We start from the raw sequence: 12,747 nt of genomic DNA on the forward strand, positions 1-12,747 counted from the left end.
TCCCCATCCCCATCCCCATCCCCATCCCCATCCCCATCCCCCTCTCCAGTGGAACAGGGAGGAAAATCAGAAGTAAAACTCATATGTTGAGATAAGAAGTTTAATAATTGAAACAGAGTAAAATCCAACATGAATCCAAATAGTAATACTAACACTAATACTAATAAAAACACTAATAGTAATACTAATGCAAATCCTAATTGTAACAGTAGTAAAACGGAGAAAGAGATGAAAGCCAAGCAAAACAAGCAATGTACAATCCAGTTGCTCACCACCTGCTGGTGGTGATGCCCTGTGCCCTAATCGACTCCTAAGCGACCCCTGTTCTGTGTAACTCCCCCAGGGTATACACTGGGGATGAGGCTCCTTCAGTTTTCTTCTGAGTTCCACCCATCACTGGAACTGAAGGAAGGCATCCCAAAACCCTTCCTCTGTCTGCTGGCCTCCCTCAGCTGCCTCGCTGCATTGATCAGAGTTGTCAGGCCGGAGAGGGGCATGGCTGAGAGTAAAAATGGATGCTGCCCAAAGGAAAAGAAGAGAAATGAGCCATTACTTTCCAAACTCAGTTCCTCACGAGCTCAAGCAGTGTTCCTCGGGTTACCAGAAATGTGCAGAAATAGGACTGAGGGGACCATCTGCACCTCTGTCTTCATGTCCCGGACCTTGTTATGACAGGCAGACGTGGCCCATAATCCTATTAACCCCTTTGTCAAGCTGGATGGGATATTTGCCCTGCCAGGGCTGTGGGAATGCTGCTTGCTGTCCCAGGGCTTTGGTCCTTTCAGGAAACTCAAAATACTTACTTAGGTTCCTCTTTCCTAAAGACATGGGCTATTCTAGGAGTCAAAAAAGATGAGGAGCAGAAGCTGCTCTTCGGGAAACTCAAGGTCACCAAGAAATGTTTATCCCAGTAGGATCTGGGCTCACGGGGAGCTCCCCCCAGCCCCTTCCTTCCCACAGCCAAGTTCTTGGACCACTTGGCAGGCACTGATTTTATTGGGTTCCTCCACCAGCAGCAGCATTTCAGGGCTGCGTTCCTGGCATTAGGAACCAGAGAAAACTGAACATGCTCCCTTAGATCCAAACCAGGGCCACCAAAATGATCAGAGGACAGAGCACTTGTGGGGATTAATACGAGGCGGGGGCATCTGATGCCTTGGAGTTTAGCAGACGAGAACACCGATGCATGGGACAGTTGTGTCACTGGCAGCCACTTTGCATTTTACCTGCAGAAGTTGCTCAGCAGACCATCGACTGTCCTCGTCTGCCTGCAAGCAGCGTTTCAGAAAGTCCTGCAATGCAGGGGACAGTTTCTCGCGGTTTTGCAGCTCCGGTATCCCCTTTAAAATGATGAGCTGCAGGGCCTGGAGGAAAAGGAAACACGGGACTTTACCTCTTTCTTTCATCTGCCTAACTGCTCCCACAGACCCCATTTTTAACGCTCCATCTTCCAGTGGCAGTTTCTTCCCGGGCAGAGGGTTCAAAATGCTTTTTCGACACCAAGAAAAAGGCCCCAGTGCAGCCACAGCTCTTCCAACATGCAAATGATCTTGCCTTGACAGCTGATTTCATTGGCTGACCAAGTTAGAAGGAACTCCATCAGCAAAAGCACAGTTTGCTTCTCTGAGGATGGACTTGACAGGCTTTACAGGTTATTTTCAAGAGTGACGCAACTAAAGCTATAGCAGATGTGGATGTGCTCTGGGGCCTTTTTTTTGTTGCCTTGGCCTTGGTTGAACTAGTTGAAGCTGGTGGGAATGGTATTTTTTCTCATGGGAGGCAAACCATGGGACAGATGAGAAAGACAGTGGTTATCTGGTAGTATTTGCACCTTACCCTGTGAGGAAGCTCCCAAAAATAAGGAGGTTCTCCTTCCAGCATTTCTATCACTGTGATGCCCAGTGCCCAAATATCCACTTTGGGTCCGTATTCCTCTTTCGTTAGATATTCGGGGGCCATCCAATGCGCTGTGCCGACGACTGAGCTTCGTTTGCTCTGCTCAGGTGTGATGCGAGCAGCGAGACCAAAATCAGCTGAGGACAAAAGCCAGTATTATGAAAGCCAGCCTGGGTCATGAAGCCAAGTGCAAGAATTGCCCACTAGAAGCCTGAGGAGGCTGAATCTAGCAGGAAAAGCGGCCATGCTCTGTTTCCTCAGGGCTGTAGCCAAGGACACCTTGTTCCCCTCTGCACGTTGCAAGTGTGCTCTCAGCTTGTAGCAGTGCTCCCTGCACTGGCACAGGCATTGCTTTTTGGGAACTGGCAGTCAGTCTCCAGCAGCCCCCCGCGCCGCATCCCGGGAAGAGCACGGCTGAGCAAGAACACCTACCCAACTTGACGGATCCATCCATTCCAAGAAGAATGTTATCGCCTTTGAGATCCCTGTGGATCACTTGGTGGCAATGGAGGAACGCCAGTGCTTGCAGGCACTGAGAGAGAAAAGAGAAACAGGAGAGTAAAAATGAATGACCCAATTTCATCACCCAAGAAAGGTAATGGCTTTAAAGATTTCAGTTCTAGGTGAACGGTGAGGACTGGCAGACCATGGTGGTGTCAAGAGGAAGAGCTTGCTGCTGCCTCCTCACTAGTAAACTTTCTAAGGGAAGGCACATTCCCTTTGGAGGTTTGGAAAGAGAAATGGCAATTGTTGTCACGCCGCACCCCTGCAGACACAGACAAAATGAAAATGACTGCTGCTGCAGTGCGTGGGCTCTCTCCATGCAGAGGGTAAATCGTGGTTTGCCAAAACAGAGAAACTCCCTCTCCTGAAGGGATCGAGTGGATCGCTTTTGGGTGCGAGGCTGCAGGACCGAGATCTTATTGCCAGCTGGAAGAGCAGACTTGGAAGTAGCATTTTAGTAATTTTGCAGATGGAAACACCATTTTGGGTGGAATGCTCTGCCTTTCAGCTGAGGACTGTGACAAATGAGTTTCTGTTTTTCTTTGCTGTTAGTATAAAATTCTGCCACCAGCATGTTTGCACTTACAGGCAGGGAATGCAGTAGGGACAGGCTCCAGGCAAATGATTTGCCAAAGTTGGGAATAGTCAATCAAATAAGCAAAAAGAGAGAGGGTACAGCAAGAGTTGTAGTGGCAGGCCATTCACTGAAGATGCTCTTTCTTCTCCGTATTGGAAAAGCAACACGGAAACAAAGCTCTAAACATGAAATCACTCCTGTTCTTGCTGCTTGTTTAGAAGTCCCAGCCTGCCCAAACAATTGGAAGCACCAGTGGCATCCCTTACCTCTCGAGAGACAGCTGCCATCATTCCTTCACTCATGCTTACTTCCTTAACAACAGCGCTTAAGGAGCCTCCGTCTAGGTATTCCATCACTATCCACAGTTTATCTCTAACCAGGTAGCTGAAAGAAGAAAACAATGGCATGGAGAATGGGCATAGCTAAATTACCCTACTTAAAAGACTGAAGTCGATTTGTGTTCTTGGAAGACTCAGGAATGAACATAGAATAAAATGCAGAGACATTCCTCCTAGGCTATACACTCCTTGGAATCTGTGTAGTCTAAGTGAGAAAGGCGCATCTGTGAACACGGAGATGTCTCAGATGGCAAGGGAGTGAAAAATGCAGGGAAATAATTTCTATGATGATTTATCATCAGTTGTCATGAGACAGAAAATATGATTAACTTAAAAAGAAACCCCAAACAAACAGCAAAACCAATCTGGAAGTAATGAACTTCCAGGCTGTTGTTTTAGGAAGATAGGGATGACTTGAAACAATGCATGCCAGAAAAGATGAATGCAGACAAAATGCACTCTCCTCCCATCCCTTGTATAGGAATAGATAAAAAATAATACTAAAAAGCTGACTTCTCTGCCAGAGACCAAAGGGGGTTCTTTTAACCTTTGGCTTGCAGTCTGTGAAGGAACAGTCACATGATCATACCCGAACTACTTACCTGTCTAAATAGTTAACAATATTTGGATGCTTGTTGTCCCTCATGATAATGAGCTCATCGACAATTTGTTCCTTTTTGAGCTGTTTTTGGAGACACACTTGCTTTATGGCCACCTAAAATGACATTGAAAGCCATTAACTTGGGAAGTCTCTTGCACAAGATCAGACCAAATTTTGATTTGGCAGCTCTAAAGAACACTCTTGAACACAGTTGAGATTTGTAATTGTTTCCTGGATTGAAAAAGAAAGAACATGCTCTCTGGCATTTTCTGGAGATGCTCCGGGTTAGGAGCAGGGCTTAGGGTTTTTGATCCCTCACAGACCTCTATCCAAGCCCAGTTGCAAAGCCCAGCAGTGCATGAGGATGAGAAACTCCCCAGAAGATTCAGAGGTATTTGCTGACAGCCAGAAATGCAATTTCAGAAGTCTGAAGCTGTAGCCCCTAAAGCTGCAAAATCTGCTGGGAATGTTGACACTTACCTCTCCTCCTGTGGCAGTGTCGGTCGCTGCATAGACCGTTCCGAAAGCCCTGGAAAGAAAACAGCAGCAAAGAAGGGAATGAAAGCCAGCCCAGACAGGAGATGTCTGCTGCCTGGAGTGTTTCTAAAACACCTGTCTCCGTGGATGCTTCAGCCAAGAGCAGAGCAGCCTACCAGCCCTGTGCCATGCAGGGTATCCACGAGAAAACTTGGGTGCAACATGAAGGGCTGGAACAAATCTCAAGTGTACAGCCCAGATTAATTTAATTCCGACCCCTCTCTAAGGTGGGGGAGCATGCCCACAAAACCTGGAAAGTAATATATTTCCTTCTTTTTCCATTTGGCCTTGCTGAGTGCTCTGACCTCTTACTGCTTTGTTCTCAGATCCCTCCTTTGAAGGTCTCTGCCAATCTCAGGCAACACTCCATTCTGAGAAGCCTGAACACATGTGAGGGGCTATTTGAGGAAAGGATCTAGAAATGGCTTTCTCCAGCCTGTAAGGAAACCAGTCCCCAGCCACCTTTGAGGTCACCTGCCATCATCAGGATGCATTTTCCTCTCAACTGCATTGACAGTGGGTCTATTATGGAATTAGGTTTTATAACTTCTGCTATAACAGAGAATTTCTTTTTTATCTCTTTTTTCTGTTTCTAAATGGTGTGGTTATACTCCTGACCACTGACCATTGTTTTCCACATGCAGTTGTCATTGAGGATGCCGTCTGACCAGAGTTCTAAATTGGGATCAGCACTGAGAGGAAGGAGGATCTAAATGCAGTGTCTGAACCTGCTTGGAGCCTGTCTGACTTCCTGCCTGACCTTGCACCAGCAAAATACCTGGCTTTGTGGAAGGAACTGTGATCAGACTTACCCACTGGCAATTTTTTCCCATTCAACGTACTTCTTCATAGGATCTCCCACACTCACAATGCTCCCTGAAAAAACCAAATGAAAGATGGTCACTTCAGGATGACGATACCAGCCTCCAGCAGGTCAGAACTGCAGCTCCTCTGCCTGGGGCTGTGAGCTGAAGTCAGTTGGGTAACAACGACAGCAACAGCAACAACAACAACAACAATAACTAGAAGAAGAAAAAGAGTGGCAGATCTGTAGTCCAGATGGCTTCCACAAAGACTGGTTTTCTACAGTCCTTTGAAGAGTTCTGTTGACAGGAAACTGGGAGAAAGAGGGAGAAACATTCTGAGGAGACAGAAAAGAACAGGTAGCAAGGCAAGTGTTTGTCGTCTAGGAACATTAGCACTGCCCTCTGAGGGAAGAAATGCAGAAGACATACTCAGTTTCTCTAGGCTGTCCTCCTCTACCGTCTCTTGCTGCCAGTTATTGCTGCTGCTGCAGGAACTGCTGGAAGTGCTCATGTAGGTGATCTCAGGTGTGGGAGTGTTGTCTTTGTCAGCGGCTTCCAGTGCAGCAGCTTCGAGGGCAGTGGAAGATTTTGTTCCAGAGCATGTATTGGTCTGTGACAAGAAATCAGTTTGTGTCAGAAAGGAGGCTTGCAGAGATACTTCTCATCAGTATTTCAAGCTCTAGGGAACAGGCATTAAGTTCCAGCCCTTCTCAGAGACCGACCTTCTCTTGCCATGGCCAAGCTGCGTAAGACCCTTCTCACCCAACTTTGGTCATGTAAAAGTTATGGGTGTAGTTTAAAGTGCCCATTTAGCCCCTGAAATAGTGCGTGGAGGAGGCCAGGGACCTCCACGGGACAGTTTCTCCGAGGTATCCACACGCAGCAAGGCTGTGAACTGTGCCTTTGGAGCGCTCACTCCGCTGGTGACAGGGAGGCTGCACGGACACTGTGGGCCAAATTTCTGCCCATTTACAGACACAAGGCTACCTCTCATCCCATACCGAGAGAAACTTGCGGTCCCTGTCAGAATGCCAGGAAAACGATGACTGAACTTGAAAGTTCAGAACCCATTTTCCAGCTGTGAGTGGCTGGGGGGGAAGAAACACTTTGTTATGGTAGGACTCGAGCCCTCAGGATTTTCAGCCATGAGGGGCAAGTGCTGTCTGGTCTGAAACAGGCAGCTCTGAATTACAGTAATGAGAGTGCTAGGCAAAGCTGGCTCTTACAGAGTTGGGCTGTTCAGGCTCTGGTGCAACAACAGGTGGAGCTTCGTTGTTGTCTTCCTCCTCTGTATCCTCACAAAGTGAAGGAAGAGAAGGAGCCTGAGGAGGGTCAGCTCGAGGTAGTTTCCTCTGTGGACAGACAGCAGTGTGAGCAACAGGGAGTTACTTATCCTTTAGAACCTTATTTCTATGCAGCTATCTCTCCAGCTGTACTAAGGAGAACTCATAACCTTTGATAGGAAGAGGATTCTAAGTTGCTCCAGCTACGTTCAAGGGGGCTAAGTAGACAGCAATGCATATTGTGCTGTTGTTCCCCCATGGCTAAAAGCAGCAAGAAACTTTCTGTCTGCAAAACCAGACTGTCATCTACTTCCAAGGCCTCCAAGAGAAAAATAAAAAGCAGCCAGGGAAGCCTTTTCTGCTGATGCAAAGACACTGAAGAAGACTTTCTTTCAGCCTGGAGGGCTGGCAGTCGATTGCAAGAAGCGAAGGTCAGGGCTTGCTGCACAATTCTGAAAGGCTAGGAATGTCAAAGGTTACTTAGTCACTCACCGAAGGACGGCGTCTTCTGTTTCTAAAGACATATTTACCTGCAATGGGGAAAGGAAAAATGAAGCAGATGTTAGAAACTGGCTGTTGTGGGGAATCCCATGGAAAAAGTCAACTCCAATGGAGAGCATTTTTCTTTCACAACATCCCTTCAGTAGCACAGTTCTTTCACACAGTGGGCAAGAGAAGAGCACAATATAGCAGGCTGTTGTTTTGCTACAGCTTCTTGGGCCTAGTTTTCTACCCTGTTTTGGCAGGGCAGTTTCTATTTTTCTTATTCTAAATCAAATAAAGAGAAACTTGGTCAAGAAAAGGCACATTGTCCTTTGACAGTCATTGATTCTGTTCTGCCCAAGAGCTAAACCAGCTCTTGTCTTGTCTCCTTGCCTCGCCTCGCCTCACGTGGCCCCACCTTTCCCCACCCTGCCTTTCTCCACCCCTCACCCCGCCCCTCGCCCCACCCCTCATCCCCACCCTCGCCCTGCGCCCTGCCCCTTCCCTGCCCCTCCTCTTCCCCCTCCCCCTCCCAGTCATTGATTTCTTGTGCCCAAGAGCTAAAACAGCTCTCCTCTCCTCTCCCCTCCTCCCCCCGGCTCGTCTCGATCCGCCCCATCCCACCCTGCCCTGCCTCGCCCCACCCTGCCTTGCCCTGCCCCGCCTAACCCTGCCCCACCCCACCCTGCCTCCCCCCCCTGCCTCGCCCCGCCCTGCCTCACCCTCCCCATTGCCCCGCCCCTTGCCCCACCCTCCTTAGTCGCCCCTCACCCAGCCCCCTCACCCCCTTGCCCCACGCCCTGCCCTACCCACTGCCCTGCCCCTTCCTTCTCTCCCTCCTGTTCTTTTTCTTTCCTTTTCTCCTCGCTTCTTTCCTCTTCTTTGCCTTTTCTTTTCCCAATAAGCTGGCCCCCAACTTCCCCTTAGCCATGACACTCTCCTTCTGACACAGCGCACAAACTCCCACACAGCTCCCCCAAGGTTTGGGGACTCCACGGGCCATGGACACCCATGTAGGGAACAGAACCCTGTGGGTTCAATTAGAAATGCTGCCCACTACCCCCTTGAATGGCTGGAGAACCTCCTTTGGAGCGATGCCCCTGACATGACTTTACACCAAGTCATGGGATCGTGAGGGCATTTTGGTTGCAAAGCAATGCAGTCACTAATGGGCAGCAGAACAACACCTCGATCCAAAAGCCAGGGTGGCTGCCCTAGAAAAAACCTCTACTTACTTGCTAGATGGGTCAGCAGCCCGGTTTATATGGTGGACCAAAAGCATAGGCCATAGGAAAAACACCCGGCGAAGGCGCACAGACTCGAGTGAACACTTTAGCCATGCTGGGGCAAGAATCCCGCAGCCTGTGCACGCCAAGGGAGAAAAGGACACCCCTGGTTGTCCAAGTGCAGCCTGCTGGAGGGGAGTGCCTCGTGAAGAGCACCCTCCTGCAACGAGCACGCCAACACGCTGTGCACACGAAGGCTCCCGTGCACGAGGACCACGGGTCTGTTGCACCAGGACAACACTGCCGGCATGAGACAACGGTCCCGTGGCACCAGGGGGACCACACGCCATGCACCAGGACAACGTCCCGTGCACCAGGACAACGGTTCCACTGACATCACAACAGCAGTTGCTCTAGCTTTGCTTGCAGATGTATGCAGAACCCCTGAACGTTCTCTACAGCTAATGCCCAAAAAATGCTGGAAAATTCTCCTCTATCACTGGAAGCCTGTCCCGCTGCTCTGGAATGCCCTGTACATGGAAAGCCCAAGACTGAGGGTTTAGAAGAGGCAAAAACCGCAGCCTCACAGGTCTGCCCCAAGATCCCACTCTACCTGTGAGATGACTTGCAGACATTTCATCCCCATGAAAATCAGATGCAATTGGTCTCTATCAAAATCTAGAGCTAAAAGCAGGACCCAACTTGAAAAAGAAAAGAAAGGAATGTCCATGGAAGGAAAGAAAGGGCACAAAATTCCTCTGGAAATGAGCTCTACCCTTCCATGGAATAAGGATTTGAGGCTTAGCTTGTTTTCCTGGTGATTTAGTGCAGACATCAAGGGACTCTCCTCTAGTGGTGGACAACAGAGTGTCCTTTAGAAGCTTTATCCTGGGCTCGTAGTGCTTAGTAAGGCAAACACATTTGGTGCAATGATCGCTGGTGTCTGATTCAAAGGCACACCCCAATAGAATTGATTTCCAGCTTCCCAGGGAACACTGTGTGGTAACAAATCTGCCTTTCAGCTCTCCAACTCCTTACACTGGGGTGTACCACAGCTGCTGAGGAGGTCTCTTTGTTGAGCTCCTGTAGCTCTGCAGGTTCTGTGCTGTAAATACACAGAACGCAGGGGCTTGGAAAACAAGCTGAGAGTGCCCAAGGCTTGGAGGAAATCTTGGGCTCCACCTTACAGGTGAGGGTGTCATTTGAAAAGTGATGCACTTGCTGAAAGCCCCAGGTTTACATTGAAATTCTGTGGATGAAAAATTGCTTTGCTTATCTGGTATTAATTGTCCCTTCTTATCAGTGTGCTGCTGCAGTGCTCTGACAGCTCAAAGAAGCCTTTTGGTCCTATGTGACACCCCTGGGAGCTTCCCTGTGCACATGTGTGAGCCACAGAGGTCAGGCCGTAATGGGCATAAAGAAAGAGAGACAGAAAGAAAAGCAAGTTCAAAGAGAAGGTGGGAGAACTTAGAAGGTGGGAGGAGGAGGAAACCAATGGGCCCAAATGGGCAAGTCCCTTCAGAACAGGGAGTTTTGAGGCAGAGACCAAATAGATCAAGTGGTGGACAGGCCACAGGAAGGCAGGCTTAGGAAAACAAAAAGAACATAAGCGTTCCAAAGTTCGTAAGCATCATTCCACCCTCGTCCTCCTCTCACTTTTAAACGAGAGGAGGTGACACGCAAACAATACTCATGTTATCAGTTCACACACTTTAACCTGGCACTGCCAAGCCCACCGTATCCCCAAGTGCCTCATCTACATGTCTTTTAAATGCCTCCAGGGAAGGCAACCCTACCACTGCGCTGTCCAGCCTGTTCTTGAAACTCAATCAAAATAAATTAAAAAGGAAAAATCTACTCGCAGGGAGTGTGCCGCTTTCTACTCTTGCAGCAGACTGTAGAATCATCCTCGCCACAGACAAGTGTACCCACTCCGGACTTCCAGCTGGAATGAAAAAGCCCCAGAACTCTCAAACTTCAAAGCCCAGAGTTTCTGCTTCTCCCATATCCTTCCTTCTGCTGAGAATCCAAAATGATGATTTCATATGGCTGAGGCCCGATGGCCTCCAACCATCACAGCACCCCCACCAGTCCTTCTCTGTTCACAAACAACAGGTCCAGTGGGTGCCTTCCCCTCGTCTGCTGCCTTTGTGCTTTGAAAAGTTCCCACGTATCTGGGGTGCTTCCAGTCTTCTTGGAGCACTGCCCTGGGGTGCTTCATTCCCTTCCCCATGTGAAAACAGACCGTAACTTGCTCAGGACTGTTTCCTCCATCTTTTGTGGAAGAATAAAAGTTGGGGTAGTGTTTCCATCAGTGGAGTGCCTGATGGAAAAAGAAGGGGAAAAAGATTAAGAAGTTTCAAATGCTCAAGAAACGAAGAAAGAGAAAAAAGCTGAAGTAAAGAGAAAAAAAGGAAGTAGGCATTAACTGAATCGAGAGGATTGGATTTAGAGACAATAAGGTCCAAACCTTGTGAATTTTACTTGGTCAATCGCACCACAGGACCATGCAAAACCAGGGCCCAGACTTGGTCCCCACAGACCTTAAGCCATCTCTGGAATGAGGTGCAATACTGGGAAAACGTATTGAGATGGAGTAGGTACTGTTTGTTCCTTCACAACCGGTCCTAAATGCTGTCCAGAGAGAGCAAACCGTGTGTCTCTTGTGACCAGATGTAGCTCCACAAGCAAACCCACAAAAGAACCTGTCCACTGTTGTTGTAGAATACACCAGGAATTCAGCAAGGAATGTGGAGATCACAAACAGTATCTCTGAAGATTTTACAGATTTGTTATTTAAATAAAATGTAACTCCAAAATTAGTCCTGTTCTTTACTGGTGCATGATAGATTGTATTGTATTTAGTCTAAAATTAATAAGCACGTTTATAGTCACATGCCTTTTGAAACGTTCACTGCAGCAATCTAGAGTTCTAAAAGTGAGAGAGGCTTTATTCTACACCTTGAGAACCTTTGGTGATGGTTTTGCTTTGCTCCATTTATCTACAAGTTGGGAATTAGGATCCCTTTTGCGGTACATTCTGTCTTTGCAAAACCAGCACATTTTAATTTTCAAAAGACACTCACAGTGAAGGGTGGAAAGCCTGACATTACTTGCTTCTAAAAGACAAGGCAGGTAAAGGTAGAGGTTAGAAGCAGGTCCTTGAGCTCGTAACATGTCAATTTTGCCAAGACCGTTATAAAATCCGTAAGATACAATATATGGTAAACTTAGGATGGGATAAGAAAAGAGCAACCTATAAATGCATGAGAAAAAGTTCTGAAAAATTTTCTGCCCCTCGCACAGTTAGGACAAGCAGAGGGAAATCAGTGGGAAAAAGGTAGAAAAGAAGAAAAAAAGAGAAGTGTAAAAAAAATGGAGATCCAAGGTAGGAAGGTCACCCCACTGCCAGGCCATTCATACTTAGTTCCTCTGCAAGGTGAGGGGACCCACAGGCCACAGCTTTGAGCATATTCCCTTCCTTTGTCCAAAGATAAGCGGCAATTTAAAGACACAAAAGGAAATTCATCCCTATATATACAGAAGCATGTCTGACGCATGAAGGTGTCATAAGTCTTTCAAATGAGCATTGGCAGGAGCATCTTTCTGCTGTGGTGACCAGCCAGGAATAAATGCACTAGAAAATCTTCACTAGAAGCCACCAGCCAATTATCTGACACAGGGCTTTCATCAAACTTCATCAAGACGTGCTTTGCAATTTGTACGTTTACTGCAGCACATTTTCTGCTCTTGCTGGCTGTTTTGTGGTGGCCAAATTACTCACCTAGAAGTCATGGTTTCCCCCGGAGTGATTCTGTTTAGCACAGTTTGAAAGTGTGCATCACTGTAATATTCGATTAGCTTTTGACCAAATTTGCTATAAAACATCCATGCCTAAATTCTGTGGTATTTCTGTGCTTGCATAGAGAGATCAGCTTTGGCAAGGGCTTGTGTTCTCTGCGCCGTGGTTCTTGCGAGCGGCGTGTGAGGGATTGAATTGTGTTGAGAGCAACAGAACTGCCTTACTGTGCCTCTGTGAACCGGCAGATGTGTGTACATAAGGTATACTCCAATTATATGTATACATGTGGGTTATGTACATCTATTACATGTATCTATAGTGTACACATACCTGCATACGTGTGTACATGTGTTATGCCTGTTAGCCTATCCTCACTTTTTCCATCTGTACAGCTCTGGTACATCAGCACAGAGACCACAAGAGAAGCAGCTGTCCTCCCAGTGTGTAGAATATTCCTGTGGTTTTAGGCAAGAGGAATCTACAGTTAGGACTGTGTGCTGCTAATCAGTGTGCTCCTGAAGGAGCCACGTGAGGAGCCTCATCCCTGTATAGATGGCTGAGAGAAAGCAAACAGGTTGTCACAAGTGTACAAAGCTCAGTGCTACAATGGCTTCTGTAGCGTGAGCGCTTTGTGTCCAAGTATTTTTTCTGCTCCTGTGGAGAGTGCCAGTTCGGAAGGAGTCTTGAGAATCTG

The 12,747-nt window shown here is 47.7% G+C and overlaps 1 protein-coding gene and 1 long non-coding RNA gene across 2 annotated transcripts; one reads left to right on the plus strand and one right to left on the minus strand.

The window, feature by feature from the left end:
• Positions 1-368: 368 nt before the first annotated feature.
• On the minus strand, positions 369-12,392 carry LOC116786247 (serine/threonine-protein kinase PAK 3-like). Its single transcript, XM_032686695.1, has 12 exons — positions 12,384-12,392; positions 7,035-7,072; positions 6,486-6,611; positions 5,689-5,869; positions 5,266-5,329; positions 4,397-4,445; positions 3,918-4,030; positions 3,244-3,361; positions 2,329-2,428; positions 1,837-2,033; positions 1,227-1,364; positions 369-518 (listed from the first exon to the last, which is right to left on the minus strand). The coding sequence occupies exons 4-12, from the start codon at positions 5,768-5,770 to the stop codon at positions 369-371; spliced, it is 1,011 nt and encodes a 336-aa protein (XP_032542586.1). The 5' UTR covers positions 5,771-5,869; positions 6,486-6,611; positions 7,035-7,072; positions 12,384-12,392.
• LOC116785503 lies at positions 8,827-9,772 on the plus strand. Its single transcript, XR_004356569.1, has 3 exons — positions 8,827-8,866; positions 9,274-9,440; positions 9,555-9,772. It is a non-coding gene; the product is annotated as an uncharacterized LOC116785503 (long non-coding RNA).
• Positions 12,393-12,747: the final 355 nt, after the last annotated feature.

This window comes from Chiroxiphia lanceolata, chromosome 4, assembly GCF_009829145.1.
Source record: "Chiroxiphia lanceolata isolate bChiLan1 chromosome 4, bChiLan1.pri, whole genome shotgun sequence".
Taxonomy (NCBI): domain Eukaryota; kingdom Metazoa; phylum Chordata; class Aves; order Passeriformes; family Pipridae; genus Chiroxiphia; species Chiroxiphia lanceolata.